This window comes from Talpa europaea, assembly GCF_964194135.1.
Source record: "Talpa europaea genome assembly, chromosome: 12".
NCBI lineage: Eukaryota > Metazoa > Chordata > Mammalia > Eulipotyphla > Talpidae > Talpa > Talpa europaea.
In genome coordinates this window covers 51,135,373-51,162,737 of record NC_140079.1, presented here as the reverse complement: position 1 = coordinate 51,162,737, position 27,365 = coordinate 51,135,373, and the positions used below count along the sequence as shown (strand labels likewise).

Below are 27,365 nucleotides of genomic sequence, written 5' to 3'. Positions count from 1 at the left end.
TTTTTTTTGTTTTATGATTAACAAGAAATTTTCTGTATATCCAGAAGGCAAGCAAGCACTTGGACAATCTAATACATTTTGTTAAATTATCAGTCTCAAATTTTACTGAATACCTATCAACTTGGCATATTTTGATCAGTGATGAAGTGGGTTTTATGCCAGGACCCTAATTTGGTATAGAAATTTGTCATGTAACTATTACTTAAAGCGTGTGTATACATGCATTTTCACATATGGGCTATCACCTGAAGAAAGTTGGGTAGAAAGTGGTTTGAAACTGTTAAGGTACTGTATCAACTCAAAGGAAATATTTTCAAGACTTCATCTAGTTCTGTTAGCACTTTGTTCCCACAGTAGCAGTAACTTGGGACACTGCCAGTGTTGACCACATTGTAACATCACTGTCTCTCCATTAAAATTTGAACACCACAAGTTCTTACTTTACAGTCAGGAACTAATGTGTTACTAACTGCTTACATTAATAATCTAACCATACACAGAGAAATGCAGTAAACAAGGGATGGGTTTAGTGGCCAATGCAGTGGATTTGTATTAAAACTCCATTTACCAACTGCTTCCGTAAGAATTCACTCTGAATAAATACATGAAGTTCTGGTTCCCCAGAAATTAGAACTCAAGACCAGATGAGTTATCCCAGTTTGTCTAGGAAAGTCTCCTTGTGTAATTGCTATGGTAAATGGCCTCAAGTTACTTTGGAGAAGGCTAAAATAAGTAATTGACTTGGGGTGTTCTGACAGGGTCCTTTCTCAAAGGGTTCCTGGTATGTGAGCTAAATCAGGTCTGGGAAATAGGTATTAAAAATTCCTGTGTCTTAATGTCCATTTCAACTGAAGCATCTCCCACTGCCATCCCCTCCAAGGTTAAGATTGTTGTCTTCGTTTCTTGTCCTTGGCTTGGGCATGCATACAGCCTTAGCACATCTATTTGGCCTTTTAGATTCCCAGGAATACGCTGGAACTTGTCAAAGCCCTCCACAGATATGTCCTTCCTCAACTATTCCTTTTGGTTTTTGGTCAGCTTTTTAGCCCCAGCAGTATCGCTGCTTTACATAGTTGCTTTGTAAAACAGTTGCAGATATCTTTGATAAACAAGATCAATGAATATAGAGCTGTTTGCAGAGTACAGCGAGTCAGGTTAAATAAAACAAGTTCTAAGAATAGAGCTTTTCAGTGATATGCCAGACAAGTCAAATAATGGCAGTTCTCCAGGGTGACCTTTTTGGCTGTAAGGCTGCTGTTTTTCACAACTACCATAGTTTTGAAGCAATTTGTTTTTCCAGGATATCCTGGAACTGAGGGAAGGAGGATAGGACAATTTAAAAAAGCTACAGAACAGAGTTTACAGTTTTTATTGAAAATTGCTTTTCACATTTTTTGGAAGTCTTGAATTAATTTTAGAGTTCTGAAAAAGTTGATTTTGACAATGTTTAGTGTACTCACTCCTTTTATGGAAGAGCAGATTTTCAGAGGTTCTTATTCCGCTAATCCAGAGAGTTGTCAAAGAAGTTTTTACAGTTAAAACTACTTGATATTAAGAACTCGTTTCTAAGATTTTGAAAAGCAAATATTTCTACGTAGAAATAGGATGGAAATTTGTAAGAGGTCCCTCTATCTCATTGGGCATTTCAACTCTTTCTTGTTTAGTTATCCAAGACAGCATTCTGAGCCTCAGTTTTCTCAAACATAGAAAGGAAACACTGTCTTCCTGATAGGGTTTAGAGGATTTAAAAAATAATGTAAAACTTACTACAGAAGTACAGTAATCAAAATAGTGTGGTAATAGCAAAGTCAGTCACACAGACTAGGAGTACACAATCCAGAAATAAACCCTCACATATACGATCAATTTTTGAATAAGGCTGTCAAGACAGTTCAGAGAAGTACAGTCTTTAAAACAAATGGCACTGATTACTGGATATCCAAATGCAAATGAACAAAGCTGAGTCTATCCTTTTTACCATATACAAAAGTCAAATGGATTAAATACTTAAAGAGCTAAAACGAACCCTTAAGAAGAAAATAGGAAATTTTCATGACCACGCATCTGGCAATGACTTCTTGGATGGAACATCAGAAACACAACAAAGGAAAAAGTTGACCAACTGGACTTCACCAAAATTTAAAACTTTTGTACATGAAAGGTCACTACTGAGAGAATGAAAAAGCAACCCTTAAGAATGGGAGAAAATACTTGAAATCATGTATCTGATAACAGATTAATACCCAGGACACATAAAGAACTCCTAAAACTCAACAAAAACAATCCAATTAAAAATGGGGAAGAGTCGAATAGACATTTCTCCACAGAAGATCTACAAATGGAAATCATAAAATGAGACTTTACACCCATTAGGATAGCTATTGAAAATAACAAGTGTTGGTAAGGCCATGGAGAAAATGAAATTCTCATACACTGCTAGTGGGAATGTAAAATGGTACAACCACTGTGGGAAACAGCGTGGTGTTCCTCAAACAGAATTACCATAAGATTTCTCTCCTAGGATGTATTTAAAGCAGGGACTCAGATTTTATATGTCACAACATTATTCACATAGCATGAAGCGGCCATCAACAGATGAATGGGTAAACAAGAAATGTTAAATACATATAATGGAGTATTATTCCAGCTATTAAAGAAGAATGGAATTCTGATAAATGCTACAATATGTATGAATCTTGAAAACATGCTATGTAAAATAAGAAAGACACAGGGCAAATGTGATTCCACTTACACGAAGTGCTTAAAACAACGTAATTCAAAGAGAAAGTAAGAGAGATTATAAGTAGAATAAAAGGTTGAGGAGAAGAGGACCTGGGGAGTAGCTGTATAATGAGTACAGAATTTCTGTTTGGCATCATGAAAAAGTGCAGGAAACAACGGTGATAGTTATAAAACACTGTGAATGTACTTAATGCCACTGAATTGCACACTTAAAAATGGCTAAAATGATAAATTTGGTTATGTGTAATTTACCATAATAAATCAATGTATTCCAGGGGCCTCACCACATCTGGCAAGCCTTTTGTCATTTAGTTGAGATGGTGGCTACAGAAGTTACTTAATACTTTACGAAACCTTGGTTTGTTGTGATGGTAGACAGTACCCACCGCCCCCCCCCCAAAAAAAATACATACATGAAAACACACACACACAACACTACACTCAGTGCTCTATCAAACACCTATAATTATATTTTGCGAAGGGTTACACATCCAATGACTTCAGTGATGATGCAAAGCATTTACATCCTCCCATACTGACAGATAAAAAACACAATGTTCTCTAAGCACAAAGCTTATATTCACAAATAACTTTTTGCTTAAAGACAAAATTTCAATTAATAGTCACAATGAGAATTTAGTTATTTAATGCAAATACTAATCTAATGTCACCAATAAAATCTAAGCAGTTTTATCACAAAACCAGGATTATATTCAGTGGACATGCATTAATAATCTATACAACTTAACATTATACCAGAAAAGGAATTGAATACAAAATTTCCCTTGATTTTTGGTGGTTTTCAAATTTCATGGCACACATTACAAAAAAAAAAAAAAAAAAAAAAAAACCAAAAACTTATAAAAACAGATTTTAAGTATTTTCAATAAAATGGTAAAAAATTTAGTAAGTCTTAAAAGTTTTTATACTGCGCTGGACTGAAGATTTGAAACCAAGCTGGCCCCAATCTGTCAAAAATGACAGGTAAATATTCACAATGAGTAGAAAGGCTTTAGTTATACTGGAGGACCACTTCCAGCAAAAACCCTGTAGGGTTAACTACTCAATGCAAACATGTTTTTATAAATACTGTGATAATATAAACTTAGAAACATACCTTGAAATCAGGACAGGGATGGGAAAAACAACACAAGTCAATCTTATTTCTGACCTGTCATCATAAATCCTTCTGGATCCAAATACCCAACACTGTCCTCAATATTTAAGTAAATTAGGAAAGATAGAATGACTTCACCCTACCGACTGACATTCTTCTATAGAATTATCTTTTACTACATATCAAGGCAGGGCTCAAACTCCATTAACTTGCTTCTCTAGAGTGTAATTAGCACCAAATTTATAAATATATATATGGCAACCCAAAATGCTAATAAACACATTTTTCAAACAGATGCAAGCTTATTCCCCCATTGTTATTTCTATGTGCCATGTTATTCTTGAAACTTAAGTGGCTACCAGAAAGAAAAGAATTAGGGAAGTTTTGAACATATCTTGTACTTTTTTTCATCAAGGCTAAAGTGCAAAATATCTCTGTATTTCTGGTATTTTAACAGGGAATAACATCAAACACACATAAAAAAGGAACTGAAGTGACAGTAGAACTAATACAAAAAAAAAAAAAAACCACTTTAAATACACACTTGAAGACTATGTAAGACCAATTTAATTTTTTCCTTTCTTCAGTGAATCTGTAATGAGCCAAGTTCTCACAGAACTTGGGATTTTGTTTGATTCTGTTTCCCAGGACCAGACAATTCAAAATTAGAGGGGAAAAAAAAATATGGAAAAAATAACATTGCATGACAATGGACACTAAGTTCATAAAGAACTTTTTTAAAATGAGATATTATGGAAGAAAATACCATGAAAATAATAATCCTATGAGAATTGTTTTTTAAGCACAGTAAATTTGAGCCTTGGTCTTCATGAAGATACTACAGCTTATATAGAAAACTATAAATATACAAGACTCCAGGAAAAAAAGTCAAAATACATTATTATTTAACATTCTATAGGCCTAGAAAACTTTTCAGGGAGGAGAAAAGGATGGCCAATTGATTCTTAAGAATACAGAACTATGAAAAATTCCTGGGTCAAAAAGGGTGCTCCAAATGGAACCATACTTGGTGAAAACATATAACCTAGATACACTTTTAAAAAGGAAAAAAAAGTACTGAATAATTGCAGTCCCTTCCGAAAAGGAAATCTTAAATTAAGGGGAAATGAGTTTAATAGTGTAAACAAGTCTGGCTCAGAAAGAAAACGGAACAACATATCCAAGATTCTGTCCATAAAAGTAAAGACGATACATCTTTAATATTAAAGAAATAGGCTATAAAAAAGTTCACTCTCAGAATTGGTTTTAGTAAAAGCTTATTTGTGCTCCTTTGTGGGTGCATAATAAAGTTCCATGGGTTTGTTCACTTTCCAGTATTTCTCACTGACCAATTCCAAAGAAAAAGAGCCATTTAATACCTAAAATAAAAAAAAAAGGAAAGAATTGTGAAAATGTTCAAAGTACAGCAACAGTGAGATGGAACATAAAAATCTGTCTTTTTTAGAAAAAAATCTTAGAATAAACTTGTTACTTACAGTGTTCATAAAAGAAAAAAAGAATATGAAAAAGTTAACTGCCCTGGGCCTCCCGGGTGGTGCAGTGGCTTGACGCAGCGCTGTGAAGCTGTCCGCAGCCTCTGCAGGGTGGGTTCGATCCCAGCTGGCAGGGGAGATACCCACATGGTGCAATAGACCTCTCCTGTCATGCCCACTACTCCCCTCAGCAGTGCATTTTATCACTCTGCCTGTTCTGCTCCCCGCTCTGTCTCTGGTGGATCCTCTCACCCTCCTGCATATCTGGCCTGTACCCCGGTTCTTGTGTGCATGAATAAATAAATCTTTGAAAAAAAAAAAAAGTTAACTGCCCTGCCATTCTTTCTCTCTCTCAGGGTCCAATACCATCTTGTTAGGCCCCACCCTCACATGCCACTCTCAGATGGTCACCTTGCTTCCACAGTGTCAACAGTCTATTTTTTAAATACTCACAGTGAACTGACCGCTGGCTGTTGCTATGTAAATGGTATACTGCTTCTCACTGGCTGTGTCGAGGTTCATCTGGTTTGATTCTCCTTTGCTTCGAAGTTCTTCTAAAGCTAACCTCACAGCCAGATACTTGGATAAGTGATCAACAGTGGCGTTACCTGAAGTCTTTATGTATCTGGAAAAAGAAACCATGAAAAAATTAATTTCTAAATAAATGAAAAATTCCACTTACATTACAGAATATATTTCTAAAAGCAATACAAAGGGCCTCCCTGGCGGTGCAAGGGGTTAAGTCGCAGCACTATGAAGGTATCAGCAGCCACAGCAGCACAAGTTGGATCCCCAGCCAGGGAGATGACCCACATGGCACAGTGGACCTCTCCTATCTGGCCCGCTGCTCCCCTTAGCAGTGTATTTCAGTTCATCTGCCTGTTCTGTTCCCCACTTTGTCTCTGGTGAATCCTCTCACCCCCCACACCTTTGGCCTACACCCCAGCTCTTATATGCATAAATGAAAAAAATCTTAAAAAAAATAGTAATAAAGGCCATATAAAATGTAAACGTCCCAATTATAGATGAAATGCCAAAAGTTTACTTCCCTGTTACCTAAAAATGTATTATTGAAAAGCTACAGAAGGAAAAGTATATACTGTCTACTGGGAAACAAAAGCTCGCTCTATCTTACCTCTCAAAATGAGAAAAAAATTTAAAAAAATCAAACAAATATACATAGTACTTACTAAAAGGGGAGTGGGGGAAGAACATACTCCTCAGCCCTAATGATCAAAGTTCTGCTGTCTATTGCAGCAAAAATAGTACAAATATGCACAATTTCTTTCTAAATATTTTCTGAGCATAAAAGTAAAAATCTCAGAATTTTTTTAGAAAGTATGGCTCACCATAATTCAACCATTTGCCCAGTAAGTATTTGGTGTTTATGAGTACTCAGTGGCAAGCAGTGTGCAGGGTGGAGTAAAGCAGTCATCCTTGCCAGCATGAATTTTAGAGCCTAATATTGCTGTTAAGAAACTTATTTTTTATTGAGGTAACTAAAACTGGTTTACAACACTGCACAAGTGATCATTTTCCCTTTTTATTTAGTTAGGAAGGTAATTCCTTTCAGCTATGTGACCATGAGTATGAAGGAAGAAAACAATCTGGGCAGCCAGAATATCCAAATGAAGCCTAGCAATCAACAGAATGACAAATATTGTGCTTATTTCTTATGCAAAGTTGACTTTTAACTTTGAATTAAACACAAATTCAGATCATCTAAAACTAACCCACACATTACCTTGTCTGCGCACTGTCATCTTTTTCCATAAGTGTGGGATGAGGCCTGAATACTAATTCAATTTCACTAGCACCATCCATTACTGGATCAATTGCCACTGTTGCATTGTTGTTATCAAGCTCAAGCCCAGAATCATCAGATGTTTTGGTCCGTTTGTTACTAGGTCCTGCTTCTTGATTGCTGTGTGTGGAGGCATTACTACAGTGCGAACTGTCACCATTGTCTTCTGCTCCACTACCATTTTCAATCTGTTGTTTCTTGCCACGCTGTAATCTATTTTGGGGTGTGGGAGGGTAGGAAGCATTGTATAAAATTTACATTTAGGCTTTTTCAATGCATCAGTTTTAAAACATGTTCACTGACCTTTAGAATTCTAAAAGTATCTGTTAACTGAATTTGCTCCAAGTTGCATGACAGCATTGACTTCCAAAAGGTCTATAGAGAATCTCACTCACACACACAAAAATTTGAATGATTTAAACAAGTATTTATATTCACTTAGTAATTTTCTTTATTAGACAAAAAGAAAAGATTATCAGAATTACTAGCCAAGCTTTATTTGTATTTTGATAGTTTTGTTGAAATTTTAAATCTAAAGGAAAGCATAACCATATATGAAAATTTAAAATTTCTGAAGGATATTTATGTCTCTTATATTAGAAATTCTAAAGGAAACAAGATTTAAGAATGATGAGCATTCTTTCCCTACAGACCTCATGCAAAGTCTGATAATACAATGCAAAATTATTTTAATAAAGAAAATGTTACCTAAATGAATATGAAAGTAGCTCTCCAATAACCTCAAATACTAATAAAACCAGTAATTACAAGTATTTTGTGTAAACATCTCATTTACTTACTAAATGAGTAAACAACTGTCAAGGGAGTTTCACTTCAGTTAAGGAAACCAAAGAAACTGTGGGTTGAGTCCCATGGTTAGTTATAAGTTAATAAGTTCCAGAGCTAGATGGGGCTAGGATATAAATCCTTCTACATTCTCTTTACTATACTACCACTTTTTCTACATGTATATGCAAGGAAAGAAGATATGACGAAGAGGAAATATAAAAGAATGACATGCACTTCTACGAATGGTGTCATTATCACCTATTTATTGGCAGAAAAAGGAAGTAACAGTCACTGCTTAGGAGACATGCTACACACATACACACACATCCCTCCACAGCTTATAGATCGAATCAAAACTAAGAGGGGATAATTAATATATGTTAAATAACAAAATGATGACTCAAAAGATGTAAGCACATACCACGATCTATCACTCGGTCTTAAAAAAGAACTCCTCGTACACGTGCTACAATACATTATGCCAAGTACGAAATGTCAAATACTATATTGATTATACTTAAATGAGGTAACAGTCAAATCATAGGAAAGGAGAATAGAATAGCAGTCAGCGTGAATTGAGGGAAAGACAAGAAAATAGGGAAATCATTAGTGTGTATAATGTCAGTTTTATTAGATGAAGAGTTCTGAAAATTGATCAAACAGCAATATGAATGTACTCACTTACTGAACTGATAAAAAATGGTTAAGATGGTAATTTGTATAATGTTTTTCATCACAATTCAAAAAAAAAAAAAATGTGAATAGGCCAAACTAATCAAACAAAAAAAAAAACCCAACCAAAAGTGAAAATATAAATACTATATTTAAATATGTATATATCTAAATATTGTTTCAGATGAATATAAAGTAACAGAGTTAACTTGTCTTAATGTATTTATTTTAACTTGTCTTAATGTATTTATTTTTATCCCCCAGTTTCCTAAAATGGTTAGAGATGACAAAGCTAGATTAATTCATGTAGCATTCATATAACAACGTTCAGATAATGGACATCAACAGTCTCAGATAGCCTGCATTTATCAAATCATGTCTATAATACTAATACTGTTCATGAATTACATCAACAAACTAGAATTCATATGAGGAATAATAACGGAATTAGGAAAGTGACTATTTAGGCCTTTAGAGAAACATGAGAATGTGTATCTGGATAAAATTATTTGAAGAATGGGTAGACAGATGTAGAATAATTGTAGAATCCAACTGTAAGTATTTCAAAAAAAAGCAGGATGTTATTCAGAACATTAATTTTAAGTCAATATTAAGGAAGAATTTTTTTTTAATTCATGCATTCTAAAAATATTTACTGAGCACCTACTGCAAACCAAGCATGGTTATATGTACTGGTGTTAAAATACTGACACAGTAGTTACCCTCCGAGGGTTTATATTATTCTAGTGAAGCAGATAACGAATATCAGAGAATGGTAAGTGCTGTGAAGAATATGAGGCAGGAAGGGTAAGCCAATATGAAGCCTTGGGATCTATAAAAGACAGGAGCTTAGCAGGTAACTGAAAAAATAAGAACATATGTCATGCCAATAATCAGCAAGAAGAGAGCTGGTAGGGGCCTCCCTGGTGGTGCAGAGGTTAAAGTCTCAGCACTATCAAGCTATTGCAAGCCACTGAGGCATGAGTTCAGGCTCCCACCAGGGAGTTAACCCACGTGGAGCGGCAGATCTCTCCTGTCTTGCCAGCTGCTTGCTCCCCTCAGCAGTGTATCTCAGTAGATCCACCCGTTCTGCTCCCCAGTGTCTCTGGTGAATCCTTTCAACCCCCACACTTCTGGCCTATACCCCAGTTCTTGTGTGCATAAATAAATAAAAACAAATCTTTTTTTTTTTTAAAGGAGCTCCTAATGGAGCAGAAAGCACAAAGGTCCTAAAGCAGAAGCAACCTTGGTGAGTGCAAAGAACAGTAAGGAAGCTATACTGTTATAAACAAAAGAAAGGATCTCCCACCACTAAAAATGTTCCAGCAAAACCAAAGGACCAGATTTTGCAAAGGGGATTCTTTCTCCTGGTAAAAGATTAAGTTGAAAAACCATTAAGTCCTTCCAACTCTTAGGAATATATAAGTCTTAAAATAAATACATTCAACATTTAACATTTTACTTTGCTAAGTGGAGTTGTAGGACAGTTTAACGTAGTTAGAAGAGAGCGTATCTTTTAACCTTTAAGCTGGTGGTTACAGTTTGCACTTTGGAACCACTTCTACAACCTTAAATACACCTGAAACCCAAAGGTTGATTTGCATGGTCTGGGATGATACCTGAGGCTAGTGATTTAAAAGCTTTCCAAGTGACTCTAAAGTTAAACCAAGGTGAAAACGAGTTGAGATGGGTCTTTACTGGTATCCCCTAATTTGGAAAATGACACCTCTCCCTGAGGTTTAAATGTATTAGGAGATGTCAGAGAGGAAAAAAGAACAGGGTGAGGAAAGTGCTCAATTTAAATAAGGTCTTAGAAACAATCATTAAATTCTTTTCACCTTAATGTGAATAGAAGCTACTAGAGGTTTGGGAGAAAGTATGACCCAAAATCAGACTTCTGATTTAACAGAATCACTCTGGTTGCTATGTTGTGAATGGACTATGTGGGGGTAAGCACAAAAAATAGTAAGACCAATCAGAAGGCCCTATCAATATGTCACAGAAAAGATGGTGATGGCCTAATACATGAGTGCATTATGGAAAAAGCTAAAAATATTTCTTTACTCACAGACTGAAACATAGAGAGGGAGACAAAAGAGAGATGTTAAAGGTAATTCCAGGGCCTCCCCAGTGGCACAGCAGTTGAGCGCTGGGCTGCGAAGCTGCCTGCAGCCTCTGCAGGGCCGGTATGATCCTCAGCCCCTGGCAAGGGTCCTACATGGCGCGTAGACCTCTCCTGCCGCACCCGCTGCTCCCCTCAGCAGTGTACTTCGTCGGTCTGCCTGTTCTGCTCCCTGCTCCAGCTCTGGTGAAGTCTCTCACCCTCCCGCACTTCTGACTGTACCCAGTGCTTGTATAAATAAATAAATAAATCTTTATTTTTTTAAAAAAAAAAGGTAATTCCAAAGTTTTTGACTTATCAAGTAGGAAGGAACTGCCATCGGCTAAAATGATCGCGATTGAGGAGAATAAAAAGTTTAGTACTGTGCATGTTAAATTTGAGATAAAGAACATACAAATAAAAGATGGTTTTGGAGCAAAGAGAACCAGGAGAATATGGTCCCCTTGAAGCCAGATGAAGAAAACTATTCAAAGAGATAAACTGTGTTAAATGCTGCTAAGGAAGCTGGGGTCTAAGAATCAGCGATTAGATTTCACAATGTGCAAGTCACCCATGATTTGAAAAAGTTGATAAGGCACTGAGGGTAGAAGCCAGGAGTGGAAGGCTGACTAGAAGCAGGTTCAAAAAGACATGGGAGAACTGGAGACATTGAGCACAGGCAACTCTTTCAAGGAGTTTTGCTCTAAAGAGAAAAGGAGAAACAGAATGGTAAGTGGAGGAAAAGAGTCTAGCATAACCAGCCTAGCATTTTAAATGCAATACCCTGTTACATCTGGAGGCATATACCTACATGTAGAATTACCATCTGCACTACATTTTAAACTTTTCACAATGGAAGCTGTTAAGTAAAGCCAAAATTTAATTAAGTATTCAGAAAAACAGCCTTCTCCTCTGGCCACATACCTGTTCATAGCCTGTATCTTCAGTCCCTCCTCAATGCTGTGACTGAGTGCTTGCTGATTATTGTGCTTATTAATCCTGGCTAATACTCTCTCTTGATGAGCTTCATACTCATCACGACTTGGATAGATTTTGCTGATGAGTGCATCAAAGTTTGGGTCTGGCCTTAGTGATCTTTTGGAAACTAGCTTTTTCCGACAGGTAGGACATTCTTTATTGCTAAATACAAAGAGGAAGAAAAAATGTAAATAATGCGGGTATCTAATACAGAACCTTTCTGTATTCAAATAACTTGAGTAAGTCAGAGATTTAAATTTATTAACTTGGATGTTCTTGAAAATCTGACTTGTGAGTCAAGATTTTGAAAACTTTAGGCACTCTATACTTACTTACCAAAATAGAAAAATTAGACCACTTCCCAATGACAATTTATATATAACCATATTAGAAATAAAAATAACTAAAAGCTAGGCTTTAGAAATATTTCCAGTTCCCAGATGAGTACATATAGAAAATCTATTTATCAAAACCCACAGAGCACTGTTCTGATACACTTTATCTAGAATAACTCATTTCCACATACCCACTTCTGAGGGCTGTGATAATGCAGTCTGCACAAAAACGATGCAAACACTCCTTTGTAGTCATCGTGTTCTTCAACATATCCAAACAAATTGGGCACATTAACTCACTGTGTAGACTTCGAGGTGAAACCACAATTTCCAAGCCATCTGTTATTGCCTCCTGTAAAAAAGTCACCTTAAAGTTAATTATAAACAAGTTCAAACATAACAAAAGTATTGAAAATGATAAAAATGAGTATTATGTTCTTTTCTTTTTTAAAAGATTTATTTATTTATGCATACAAGAGCCGGGGTACAGGCCAAAGATGTCGGGGGTGAGAGGATCCAGAGACCGAGTGGGGAACAGAACAGGCAGAAACACAGTGCTGTTTCAGTCAGAAACACACTGCTGAGAGTAGCAGCGGGCGAGACAGGAGAGGTCTGCTTTGCCATGTGGGTTGTTCCCTGGCCGGCCGGAATCGAACTCATGCTGCAGAGGCTGCAGATTGCTTCATAGTGAAGTACTTAACCCCCTTGTGCCACCAGGAAGGCCTATGTTCTTAGAATCCAAACATCACCACTGCCTACTCACAGCTAATCTTATTTTAATTAGAATCACATCTAACTCCCCTCAGTCTCACCACCAGTGCACTACAGAAATGTTTTAACTTTAGTGCCCAAAATAACAAATTAACATACATAAAAGATAACTAATGGTAAATAATAAGCCTGGTATAATTAAAAAGCATTAAATTTGGAATGAGATGTTTTGGTTCTAGTTCCAGCTGTAATAACTAATTATGTGACTTAATTATTTGTTTCCTTATCTGCAAAATAAAGTTAGGAGTAAATAAAAGATTTTAAGATTCCAATACAAATATTCTCTAAATTACATACATTTTAACAGAATTTCATTTTAGAATTACTTCTTGAACCTTAAAAAAGTCCTGGTCCACAGAAGCAGTTTCATACAAAGTGGTCTGATTCTCAGGCTAACCTACAAACCAATGTAAATCATAATACATCTAAAATGTAACACATATTACCATTTCTAATTGTCATGTTGGAAATAAAATACCATGATGCATTTTGAGCTCCCATGCAGAACTCTAGCACAAGTCTCCCAATGCAGCATACAGTGACTCCCCTCTTCATCACCACCACCAATCACCCTTCCCAAAGGTGGCACTAATCTTTTTTAGATTACCTAGCTCTAAAACCACCACTACCGCTTCTTATGAATTGTAAAAAAGGTCTAGTGGATAATCACTGAAAAAGTAAGATGCAGAGAGAAATAAGGGCTTCCCATATGCTACTGACATTTCCTGTCTCCTGTGGCTCTCGAACATATTTGTGTTTTCTCCATAAGGCCCAAGATGTGACTCCAGAGGAAAGATGGAGAATAACTAAAGATACTGTCCAAAAAGAACTCAAAATAGGGCCTCCCTGGTGGCGCAAGGGGTTCAGACGCAACCTGTGAAGCTTGCCGCAGCCACTGCAGCATGAGTTCGATCCCCAGCCAGGGAGGTGACCCACATGGTGCAGCAGACCTCTCCTGACTCGCCCGCTCCTCCCCTCAACACTGTGTTTCAGTCATTCTGCTTGTTCTGTTCCCCAGTCTGTCTCTGGTGAATACTCTCACCCCCCACACCTCTGGCCTGTACCCCAGTTCTTGTATGCATAAATAAGTAAATTTTTAATTAAAAAAAACTCAAAATATATTTACATTTACAGTAACTACGATTATGGAGTATCTATCATGTTTCAACCTCTATAAAAGCACTTTCTATATCTTATTTTAATTTTGTACACACTTTTGATTAGGAAGTATAATCTCTACTTTATAGTTGAAAAAACTACAGAGAATATGATGATGACTCAACTATGTAATGAAGTCTGTTTTTTCCTTTTCAGAACTTGCCTAGAAAAATCCCAACCCTGGATAAACTCAATAGTCCATGTTCTCCACGCCTGTACCCGTGTAGGTGTTAGCACTGTTGGAGAAAGAGAAGAACCAGAATGGTAGCACTAAAACTTCCCCCAGCCTTAAGCAAGTGTTCAACACTGCTTAGCAACTGGTTTTCTCTAACAAACTTGTCTTACCTCTCACACTACACTATTTTATGTCTTTCGATCTCTCTGCAGACTTTTCTCCACCCGAATATTCAACAGATTACCTTACTTCAAATTTCCTGAGAGCTTTCTCACTTTCTCTCTACCAAGTCTTTATAAACAATTTCCTCTTTTTATCAAAGGTACATACCTTCCTACCTTCTCAAGTTAGTCCCTCTGATTATCTTATTTATTCTCAAACTTCAGCCATCTCCCCACTAATTGGTTTAGATTAGTAACTTCATAGTTGAATACTGAAATGTGAATGGTGCACTTTAGCAGCTGTACATTGTCAGATATAACATGGCTACAAACCAAGAAGTGAGTTGTATGGTTGCATACCAATGAGTGAGTAAAGGGGTCAAAAGTCATGGGACCCCCCCCCCCCATGGTTAACATCTGACAAGATTCCTACCAGAAACTAAGTTGCATACCAGGAAACTGAGCAAAGGGTCATTAATAAGATCCCCAGGCTGCTTATCTCAGGTCACGATGCTTCAGTAACCCAGTATACACAATTTTTGGGGCCTCCCTGGTGGCGCAAGGGGTTAAGTCTCAGCACAATGAAGCTAATGGCAGTCACTGCAGCACCAGTTCAATCCCCAGCCAGGGATTTACCCACATGGTGCAGCAGACCTCTCCTGTCTCGACAGCTGCTCCCCTCAGGAGTGTATTTCAGTAGATCTGCCTGTTCTGCTCCCCACTCTGTCTCTTGTGAATCCTCACACTGCCCTTCCACACCTCTAGCCTACACCCCAGCTCTTGTATGCATAAATAAACAAATCTTTTAAAAAAAGAAAACTTTTGTAATTCTCATCTCATTCAACCTCTCAGCAGTGTACACAGTAATTATATCCTCATTCTTAAAATGCTTTTCTTAGATTTTCATCTCTCTCCATTTCCCTTTTTTTGTCTTTTCCACTCACTGCTCTTTCTCAGTCTCCTTTTGCAGTCTCCTGTTTACTACTTAACTTCTAATTGTTGATGCTCCTCTGGAATATGTTCTGGGCCCTCTGCTCATCTCACTATAGGTGACCTTATACATTTCCACTACTTAAAATGTACTAACAACCCCTAGAATTTCTTATTTAGTCTAGGCCCTTGGTTAGCATCTCTGACTGTCTTAAAGGCGTATCAAACTAAGAGTTCGGTTTTGAGCAAGTTCATCTCCTCAAACCTATTCCTCCTCCAGTCTTTCTGATCTTTAAGTAATTGAACAGTCTTCCCTAGTCCCTCAACCCCATACTATTTATTATAGCACTGAAGTCTTCAACTTTACACAACTTCTCAAATTCTAAAGATATTTATCTGCTTAATGTCTATAAACTTCAGGGGCTGGTGCCACACATACTTTATTCACCTTTGCTCACCTACTGACTAACTTGGCAGCAGGTAGAATATGTACTCAAATTATTTGTTGGTATTCATTTATTTATACAAGAACCGGGGTACAGGCCTGATGCGCAGGAGGGTGAGAGGATTCACCAGAGACAGAGTGGGGAACAGAACAGGCAGACCAACGAAAAACACTGCTGAGGAGAGCAGCAGGCGAGACAGGAGAGGTCTGCTGCACCATGTGGGATTCTCGCCAGCTGGCCAGGATTGAACCTGCACTGCAGAGGCTGTGGACAGCTTCACAGTGCGGCGCTCAACCGCCTGCGCCACCAGGAGGCCCATCAAGTTTTCATTTTCTAAAACTTGTATCCCAGCTTATGTAGGTCTCATACTTCCCCTTAAGTTATCTCAGTCCACATTACCTGAGGTGTTCGCTGTAATTCATATAAACTGAGTTCCCATGTTTTGCTTAATGGCTGTGTTCCATTTGTCTGCACAGCTTGCGACATTGCTAGAAATGAAAAAAAAAAGAGTAAAAACAATTTTAGTATTTGAAAAGGAAGTAAATTTCAAACTTGATTTTTATAAGTATTGATTCCCAAGAGTTAAAAAATAGAAATTACAGTGGTTCCTCAAAAAAAAATTAAAAGAAACCAAGCTCAAGAATCTATCTACTTATAAATATTAGATATTTGAGAGCAAGAGACTATCGCTTATTTTTGAATGCACAACAACTGGCACACAGGAAGTGTTGTTTTTTTTTTAAAGATTTATTTATTTATACAAGCACTGGGTAGTCAGAAGCACGGGAGGGTGAGAGAATTCACCAGAGCCAGAGGGGAGAGCAGCGCAGGCAGACTGACGAAGTACACAGCTGAGGGGAGCAGTGGGCGGCAGAAGAGGTCTGTGCGCCATGTGGGACTCTCGCCCAGCGGCCAGGGATCGAACTGGCGCTGCAGAGGCTGTGGGCAGCTTCACAGCCCAGCACTCAACCACTGCGCCACCAGGGGAGGCCCCACAGGAAGTGTTTAATTATGAAATGAACGTATAGAAAAATGTCTTCACCCAAAACAAAAAATGTTTCTGAAATTCATGGTCATAGAACTTAGAATTAAACCCAGAAAATTTCAGGCTCTTCAGCATGGCCTAATTAGTTCAACTTTTGCCCAAGATACAAAGTTCACTTTAAACCATCAGTCATTGTGCCATTCTGCCTCTGCTTTCACAGAGCTACTCATGAAAAATTCCCTACTTAGTAAAACTCAGCTTATAACATTCAGAAAGCTCACATTGCTGAGTCCCAAACTACTCATCCTACAATTGCCTTTTGGAAGCAAACTGATTAGTTTAATAATTTTTCTACATGACAGCACTCCATTTATTTGGACACCATTAAGGTATCCCACATGATTTTTTCTTTTGGCTAAAATACTGTAGGTCCTTCTGTTCTTCACCATTTGACACAATTTCAAGGTCACCATACCACCCTAGCTCATTAAATTCTGCCTTTCCTCTTCTGCTTTCTTTTTATCCTCTTCTGTCTTTGATAAGGTGGATGGGGTCTAGTAAACAAATGAGGAAGATGTTATTAAAAAACTAGCTGCTGTAGGTTCTTGTTACAGGTTCATAGCCTAAAAATAAATGCATATATAAGTGATAGTACAATTTGACAAACATTAAAAAACAATAGAGAAAAATATCTGGAATACTGAGGAGTTCCCAGGAAAGGAACAGGAATTTTAGAAGTTCAGCAGAGTTAAATTAAATAAGCTTTAAAAAAGAAGAGATTACTATACGAGAACTCATACAATAGTGTAGAAGGTAGAGGAATGGAAAACAACTAGCGGTAAGACCAGTGAGCAGCTATTGCAAAAACCTTAATTATATTAACTATCTGAACCAAAGCAGGTGAGTATGGAGAGTAAGACAGAATTAGATAAACAGACCATTGAGTGATACATAGAGCATAAGGGTCAAATATATCTTTGGGAAAGCAGTCATTCTTTAACTGAAATAGAAAACAAAGAAAAAAGGGGTGGATTAGAAGTAGAGGTGGTACACACACTGAATTCGTTTTTTTTTATAGACCACTGAAATAGAGTGGTCAAGCAAACAATGAGAAAGGAAAATCCAACTCCTACCTAAAGACACAATCTTGTGTAAGTCATACTTTCTACACCAAGAAATAGAAATAAAGGAAATAAAGTCATCACACTTGTGTAAGTCATACTTTCTACACCAAGAAATAGAAATAAAGGAAACAGATCTATTTGTATTCAAGAAGGTGAATTTCCCACACTCAGCTAAAATCACTGAAACAAAGTTGTTCTCAAGAACTGGTCAAATTTGCTTTGATTAGTAAAAGCACTCACTGAAAGTTAAATTCGACCCCTCTCTAAAATTCAATATATGTCTCCTCCTTTAACAAATGTTACATTTCCACATGAAGTTTCTCCCTTTACCCAGACAGAAAATTAAATAAATATATACAAACCTACCAGATTTGAGTGCTTTTTGTATAAAATTTTGAGGCTGTCCCCTAACTTAAGGACTTACTTTTGCTTATTTGACCTAGTGGACTAACAAACAAGCAAGTATTCTTCAAGCTCTTTGTGCTTGAAAAAAAATCATCTTTCCGCTCCATCATGATCACTCAACAATGACCCTAGCAGTAATCAAAAATCTGAGCAATTTTTCACAGAGCTCTTGCTACTAAACTTTATTAATCCTAAAATTAGTACTTTGGTTTTTGGGAGAAGCCCTGAGAGCTTTGACTCCATTCTCTGAGAATCATAAATTGAAAAAATTTTGTGATAGAAATTTCTCTTTAGTGAAATGCTGTCTTCAACATTTACCAGGATTGAGTGATGGTACAAACTACAAATTACTGTCTAGTCAACCTTTAGAAGTTAATGGATATAAAAGTCACATTAGACCAGTGCCTGCTCTCAGAAACAACAAACTGTAGTGACACTCTTAAAAATCTTCATGAGGAAATTCTCTCAGAGACTACTTTAACGTAGGAGGCCTTTTCTCCTCATCTCTCTATTCTGGTAGTAAAAGTTAACATGAAATTTGCAATGCACACACTATCCTATCCTAGTGGACTAGTATACTGAAAGGGTTTCTCTGTATCTACACTGCAAATCTCTCCTGCCAGAACTCCTACTCTGACTAGGCTAGATAGGCAAAATTTCACCAATGGTGATTTATAATTACCTCAGCTATTACTGGGAATTTTGGAAAGACAAATAGAACATCTAACCTAAGCTCCTGGAAAGGAGAAAATGTCCCAAATATATAATGGCCAGCCTTTCTGACTGGTATGTGGAAGCCTCAAAACAAAATTCTGACTTCAAAATAACATCCCATAAAGATTCTCTGGCAAAAATAATAATAATAATAATAAAAATCACTCAAATGATCTGAGAATCTTGGCCTTGTCATATACCAAAACAATCCTGTTTTAGCATCAACATTTCATTTCTATTCTTTGGTCCCATCTCTCTCCTTCCTTTAAAATTCTAAATGAACTGCCCTTTCTTAAAGGTCCTCTCCAAGAAAACAACCAATGCCCCAATATCTGCTTAAAAAAAAAAAACAAAAAAACAAAAGACCCTCAGCCTCTAAATATGCAGGACCAATTTATAAAGACACTGACAAATACACAACCATAAAAATAACTGGGACCTCCCCTGGTGGCACAGGCGGTTGAGCACCGTGCTGTGAAGCTGTCCGCAGCCTCTGCAGCGCCAGTTCAATCCCAGCCAGCAAGGGTCCCACATGATGCAGCAGACCTCTCCTGTCGCACCCGCTGCTCCCCTCAGCAGTGTATTTCGTCAGTCTGCCTGTTCTGTTCCCCGCTCTGTCTCTGGTGAATCCTCTCACCCTCCCACGCATCTGGCCTGTACCCCGGTTCTTGTATAAATAAATAAATCTTAAAAAAAAATAAATAACTGGAAGAGATACCATTCCATATTAGCAAATATAAGGGATGTGTGTGTGTGTGTCTGTGTATGTAAAGAACAATATCCTAATCATACTGCTCTAAAGATGACTCTGGAATCTAATTTCTTGTCACTGAATTCAAGGTGAACTACCTATAAATATGGGCAGTCAACTTATAGATACATATGCTGTTATTTCTAACATAAATCCTACTACAATATAATGAATCTCTCACAGAACTGAAACTACTCAAACAGAAGGAATTTCTAGAATGACAAACCCTAACCCATGCCCAAACTTATATCTATTACCCTGGGGCCAACTATAAACAAAATACGTAAATTCTTCAGTCTGTAGCTTACCCCAATAAATTAATAGGAAATGCCCAACAAAATATCCTATTGAAGGCTTGTTTCCAGAGATACAAATTCTCCTGCACATAACCACATTATATCTGATTTGAATACTTATGTTCCTGTGGGAAATAAGATTCAAGGAAGTAATTCAGAAGATAGTTGAGGTTGTAAAATTTCCTAGTATCATTTAGAAAAACTAGGATATCCATGACTCTGAACACATGTTCCAGTCTCTGTTTTTACCTGTATTACAATCATATGTTCCCTGATATCTGGAGTCTTAAATGCTACCACATGTATGCTATTTAACCAGATAATTCAGCAGGTAATGCTAAAACCAAAAAACTAAAAGACATAATCTTACTGATCACCGAACCACCATCTCCATTTTTAATAAGTAGACCTGAAAATATTTATCCTCTGACCTGGCCAAGGAGGCCAAAAGGGGATCTGAGAATGAAAAATTGCATTTTTTACCTCAAGATATCCAAATATAACCATAAAGTTGTAAATGCTACTACTCTGGCCTGAAGGACCAGACATGATCCACAGGTAAACAGGAAGCTCAAATTTCTACTTTTTGTCAATCACTGAATAGATAAGCTCTCCAGAATTAGTACCTGTTTTAGGTCAATACACCATTTTGCTTACATTTAACCTAAATTCTACTTCCCCCGCCCCCAATAATTTATATCCCTTTCTGCTCTTTCCTTTAGAAAGGAGAGGTTGTAATTCTACATGTAGCGCCCCCTTGCTCAGGCCAGGAATGTGAAAAACAACAAGCTATTTTTCAGATGGGAGTGAACTGTGATTGATAAATAATACTGACAGTCATCTCTGTATGAATATTAATGCATAGACAAAGCAAAGAAAGCGGAAAGGAAAAAGAATTGGTGGTCTAGATGATAACTATAATCTGAAAGGTTAGACAGTAAAGAAGATAGTAGAAAGTGGGAAATGAGGTGTCAGGCAAAGTAATCTTAAGCAGTCAAAGTAATCTTTTTGCAATTGACAAGAATGTTCTCTGCCTGAAGATCCTCGCAGCATAATACAAGATCTATATCTATGTGGGGACCAATCCCCAGTTTCAACGCCTAAACTATACTTCTAAGAGATACCCAACAAAACAGATGTTTCTTGCACAAAGCAGGCACTCAAATATGTCTGGAGAATGTACACATGAAAAGTTATCATTAGTCTGGACAAGATTAATTTAGTAGCAGAAGCAGAAACAGATTATAAATGTGAGAAAAGGTATAGTCACAGGTAAATTTTGAAAGCTGGCAACTTCAATTACCAAAGGGGAAATATCAATAGGATATTCCAAATGCTCTTTTAGGGACTGCAATGCAAATAGCCATCATTCATGCTGACTTTACCTGTCTTCACATTTACTGCAGATTACACAGTCCTTTTACAGAGGAACAAAGTAGCCTCAAAAGTTTTTTCCATACAGCACTCCTAAAAAGTGTCTGTGCCCATATGCCCATACAGCAAAGAGTAATAAGCAAGAGAGAAAAACTTTCCATGCATTCTACGCCAATTTAGTTATTGTCTTTAAAACAAGAAAAAAGTTTTACTTCCAGTTTTGCCTATAAGTCACCCCTCAGTTCTAACAAAAGGCTGAACAGACTGAAAAAAGCAACTCTCCTTTAAAAAATATATCTTTTCTGTTATTTTTGTTGTTTTAGATAACATTAACCTTTCCGTGTCAATTATCTGCATTGAGGCAATACTGGTTAAACACTGGATTTGTTTTAGGGGCTGTAGGTTCAAACCTCTGCATATGTATGTTTTCACCCCATACCCACCACAAAAGCCCCAATATACCCCTTTTCACCATACTCGACTAGGATCCGCCTTCTTTTGCTCCCTCCCTACCTGGTAGCCTCAGTTTTGCAGTCACATGCCAACAGTTTGTTATCACTAATCATCACAGAAATGCAAATCAAAACCACAGGAGATACTATTGGATTGTCACAAAAATCATGATACATTTTTGCATAGAAAACATACATCCCTACTTTTCCAACAACCCAGTATTCTCACGCCTGTAAAAATGAGCCATATCAAAAAGACCAGAAACAAGAGTTGAGAAGGATGTGAAGAAAAAGGAAAGCTCATACACTGTTGGTAGGAATGTAGCTTGAGGTCCAGTATGGCGGCGTCTCAAATATTAAAAATAGATCTACTATGACCTAGAATTCCACTCAGAGGTACCTACCCAAAGAATACAAAAACAAAAATTTGAAGGAAAATATGCACTCCTATTTTCACTGCAGACCTATTTACAATAGCCAAGTCATGGAAACAACCTAAGTGCTCAAGAACAGAGCAGTGGATTAGAAAAATGTGGTTTATACACACAGAGTGGAATACTACATAGCTATAAAAAATGAACCTTTGCAACTTGCAACAACTGGTGGCAACTGGAGAGGATAATAGTAAGCAAAATAAATCAAGCGGAGGAAGAAATACCAGATGGTTTCACTTACGGGAATAGAGAAAAAAAAGAAAAACCCAAGGGTCAGACAAAACAAATTCAACTCTTCTTGGATTTATATGCAAGGGAAGGACACAGGCAGATCACTACCTCCAGATCAGAAGAGAGAAAATACAGGAAATCTTAACTTACAAAGCTTAATCACAGGAATGGAAACTGTAGTCAGAACCAGTGTAGGGAGCAAAATCTAACCTACAGTATAACTGAAAAACTGCTGGAGACTTGGTATAAACAAGTCAGAGTTAAAGGCTCCAACTCGAGGACCCAGTCATGGGGACGTAGGGGGGAGGGTCCACAAATATTGTGAAATTTACCTCCAGAAGCTTAACCAGATTCCCACACTAAATAACAGAGATATTCATGCTTACAGCAAAGCAAGGATAAGGAGCCATTTTTAAATATGCCAAAGCATTCTGTTCTTAATAAGGTCCGTCTTTAGAGGAAAGTAATCAGTCAGAATCGAACCTGTTGGCATACTATTAAAACCAGACTGAGATCTAGCTAAGGGAAATACCCAACTCCAGCCCACTCTAGCAGTCCTGTCCCACCTGGGAAGGTGAGGGGAAGAGTGAGAGAGGAAAAAAATTGAAAACCACTGTGAGGTTCAGAGCCCAGAGGGACAGATTCACCGAAAGAGACCTAATTACGGAATTAAAGAACCCACCCCCTCTGCCCCCCCCCACCTCACCACCACATTACTAAAGACCTATTTACCTATTTACAGCAGTTTCTTTTACCTGATACATCGTGTCCAGTTATCTGAAAAAAATTAAAAAGAAGTCCAAAAGGCAAAAACCTTTATGTTAAAATACAAGAGGAGCCCCCTGTGGCTCCTGGATTGCAGTGGTTTTGGAGATGCATAGGTTAATTTTCATTCAACCTAACTGGTACCATTCAGATGTCACAGAGCTTGCCTGCCCTCAGTGCAGGTCAAGTTTCACATACTGGTGGGGTTTCAGTTTTAAAGCCGCCACGATTTTGCAAACAGATCAGATTTGAGTTCAGACATGCAGCATCAGGTTTTTTAAAAAAGACCAATCGGTTGGTGTTTGCACCATCATCTATCAAGTCTTGGAAAAGGTGACAGCTCTGAAAATCAGACCAATCTGACCTGAAAAGCAGGCATCCTGAAGGGAATATAAGCCAGGACAGTAGCTGGCTTCCTTCATTGAGCAGGAGGTTCTCAAGGGACATTCATTCATCTAGACCTTCACATCGATCTCCTCTTGGATCTGGCCACCTGACTGCTGTTTCTGCCTCTGACTCTGCTTCCTCATCACTGGCTGACCACTGTTGCTGGCCTATGCCCCGCATGTCTGAAATAACTGTACACTGGTGCCTGTGTACAGGTGCCACTGGCCTGTGCCTGGTGCCTCTAGCCTTTAAAGAGCTGTAACACTGCTTGCCTGATCCTCCACATTACCACCTGCTGACCAGAGCTCAATGGCAATGCTGACTTGTGCCCAGTCACATCTAGGAATTGCCTACCACTTCTGATACTCTAGCACCAGAAGTGTATCCACTTCTGATCCTGTCCGCTGCTCCTGCCTCCAGCACACATCCAGCACAAATGATACTTTATGCCAATAAGTTCAATTATTTCCTATTAAAAGTGTTAATTTAGAAATTCAGAAACACCCTTCACTTGATAAAGATACACCAGAACCTTGAAACCAAAGTTTTTGAAGATGCCTATTTTTTTTTAAAGATTTAGTTATCATACAAGAGCTGGGGTACTGGCCAAAGTTGTGGGGGGTGAGAGAATTCACCAGAGACAGAGTGGGAACAGAACAGGCAGACTAACCCAAGTACACTGCTGAAGGGAGAAGCAGGCGAGTCAGGAGAGGTCTGCTGTGCAGTATGAGTAGCTCCCTGGCTGGCAGGGGATTGAACTCATGCTGCAGAGGCTGCGGATAGCTTCATAGGTTGCGTGTGAACCCCTTGCACCACCAGGGAGGCCCTGAAGAGGCCTATTTTAAAAGTCAGAAGCAAAACAGTGCTTCCCTATAACATTCTGCTGGAATTCTTAATAAGAGACAGTGACACACAGACAGAGAAATATTGGAAAAAGTGACAAAAGTATCCACTACTGATAATATAACTACTTAGAAAATCCAGTAGAATCAAATGAAAAAATTCTTAAAACTTAAAAAAAAAAAAAGCAGTTTAACATGGTGGTTTGAAGACAAAAGGCCATGGATTTCTTATAAACCAGGAATAACCAGTTAGAAAAGTATTTTTTTAATCCCATTCACAAACATTCACAACAGCAACAAAAGCTACAGAATATTTATGAGCAAATTACACAAAAATATTAACAAAACTATGCAACTTAACTGAAGGACACTGAAAAGGACCTGAATTAAATAATTATACACATAAACAAAATCCACTGCAATGTAATACCCATCAAAATATCAACAAACTGATCCAAGGCTGGCTCACCTGGAATATGTACAGTAACATCTAGGATATTTTTAGAAATTATAATAATAAAAGAATAATCAGGGAGGCTTAACTTACATCAAAGCTTAATAAAAAGCACCACTACAGCCTCAAGATTAATGCAACTGATTAATACAATGAAACAGGTAAGTGAATTTGTTATTTACACTATTTTACATGAGGATACATTTTTAAAATTTTTTAAATTAAATCAAATGTACATAAATAAACAAATGAAAAAATTCCAGAAGAATTAAGCTTAAAAAAAAAAACTGGGGCCCCCCTGGTGGCACAGGTGGTGGAGCACAGCACTATGAAGCTGTCCGCAGCCTCTGCAGTGCCGGTTCAATCCCCGTTGGCCTCAGAGCAACCCACAGGGCAAGCAGATCTCTCCTGTCTCTCTTGCTGCTCCCCTCAGCAGTGTATTTCGTTGGTCTGCCTGTTCTGTTCCCCACTCTGTCTCTGGTGAATCCTCTCACCCTCCCGCACATCTGGCCTGTACCCCGGTTCTTATATTAAAAAAAAAAAACAGAAAACTGTAAGAGGGCCTCCCTAGGAGGTAAGTCTCAGCACTACCACCCAGACTGCCTGATTTAGATCCCCAGTCAGGGAGCTAACCCACATAGTGCAGCAGACCTTTCCACTTTCAGTTGTTCCCCTTAGCAGTGTATTTCAGTAGATCTGCCTACTCTGCCCCCCACGATGTCTCTGGTGAATCCTCTCACCATCCCTCACCTCCCTGGCCTACACCCCAGTTCTCCTATGTACGTTAAATAAAAATCTTTAAAAAAAAAAGTGTGAGAGATCTAGACGAGGATAGAATGTCTTTATACTATTAGGATTATGAAAGCAGCCTAAGCAAGATGCAATACCAAGACTTTAAAATACCCAAGACTTTAAAAACAGTTCACATCATAAATTTTTAAAACTTCAATACAAAAAAACAACCAAGACATCATAGGCAAATTGAAAATATAAGTATTAGACAGGGAGAAAAATATTTGCAACATAACATACAGTAAACAAAGTACAATCTTTGTAATATGCTAAGAATCCATTCCAAAGTCTTTATTTTTTTTTTTAAAGATTTATTTATTTATTTATATAAGCACTGGGTACAGTCAGAAGCACGGGAGGGTGAGAGAATTCACCAGAGCCAGAGCAGGGAGCAGAGCAGGCAGAAGGACCGAAGTACACTGCTGAGGGGAGCAGCGGGCGGCAGGAGAGGTCTGCGCGCCATGTGGGACCCTTGCCGGTGGCTGGGGATCGAACCGGCGCTGCAGAGGCTGCGGGCAGCCTCAGAGCCCAGCACTCAACCACTGCGCCACCAGGGGAGGCCCAATTCCAAAGTCTTTAAAAGAACTCAATATAGGCAAAACGATGAATGAGTAGTTAATAGACTACAAATGGCCAATAAAAATATACTGTGCTTAATAATTACGGAATTATGAATCAAAACAGTGCTATCTATTATGCTCTTATTTATTTGATACGGTCAAAAACTAAGATGACTGGTAATGTCCAGAAGAAACAGGAAATCTCAAATATAGTAGTATGGTTTTGGGGACAGACCAATTTGACATTTAAGACATAATTATAGTATGTGAGATTAGGAAAGTACTTGAAATAGAAACTGGCTGAATCTAGCTACACAGATTACAGAAAATTCTATGGAATGTATTCCCCATTTTTTAGTTTGTATTTGATCAACATACCGTCAAGAACTTACTGATGGCATTTATTTTATCCACATTCTTTAGAGGTGTCACAAAAGTGTGACAGTTCTTAGCACTTCAGTATATGTATTTTAACACACACAGGCACCTTGATACTCTTTTAAAATAATTCCCTTTGTCCCTTTACAAAATAAACTGCTGTAAATCAAGATATGAAAAACAGAAGCCAATGTAGAAAATACACCGCAAGAACTGTCTGCTTTTTGGCTAAATCAAAAACAACACTTCAGTATACTGTACTGGTTGAATCTTCACCTCTCTCAGAGCAGCTTATTTATGTATCAAATTTTCTACTGTACTTCAGTTTTGACTTGATAATGGTTCTCTGAAAAAGTCTACCCAACAGGGCCTCCCCTGGTGGTGCAGCGGTTGAGCGCTGGGTTGCGATGCTGCCGCAGCCTCTGCAGCACCGGTTCGATCCCCGGCCACAGGCGAGGGTCCCACATGGCACGCAGATCTCTCCTGCCGCCGCTGCTCCCCTTAGCAGTGTATTTCATCAGTCTGTCTGTTCTGTTCCCCGCTCTGGCTCTGGTGATTCTCTCACCCTTCTGTGCTTCTGACTGTACCCAGTGCTTGTATAAATAAATAAATACATCTTCAAAAAAGGAAAAAGAAAAAGTCTACCCAACAAAAATTCTCAGTTATACAATAAATGTATATACAAGCATGGTCATCACAGTATTGTCCTTAACAGCAAAAACTCAAGAAAAGTCTACACTTATCAATAG

The 27,365-nt window shown here is 37.9% G+C and overlaps 1 protein-coding gene across 1 annotated transcript; it reads right to left on the bottom strand.

Moving 5' to 3' along the window:
- Window positions 1-5,136: 5,136 nt before the first annotated feature.
- RNF2 (ring finger protein 2) lies at window positions 5,137-16,285 on the bottom strand (the record flags this gene model as incomplete). Its single annotated transcript, XM_084250597.1, has 6 exons — window positions 16,072-16,285; window positions 12,223-12,383; window positions 11,643-11,858; window positions 7,097-7,369; window positions 5,806-5,977; window positions 5,137-5,238 (listed from the first exon to the last, which is right to left on the bottom strand). The coding sequence occupies exons 1-6, from the start codon at window positions 16,156-16,158 to the stop codon at window positions 5,137-5,139; spliced, it is 1,011 nt and encodes a 336-aa protein (XP_084106723.1). The 5' UTR covers window positions 16,159-16,285.
- Window positions 16,286-27,365: the final 11,080 nt, after the last annotated feature.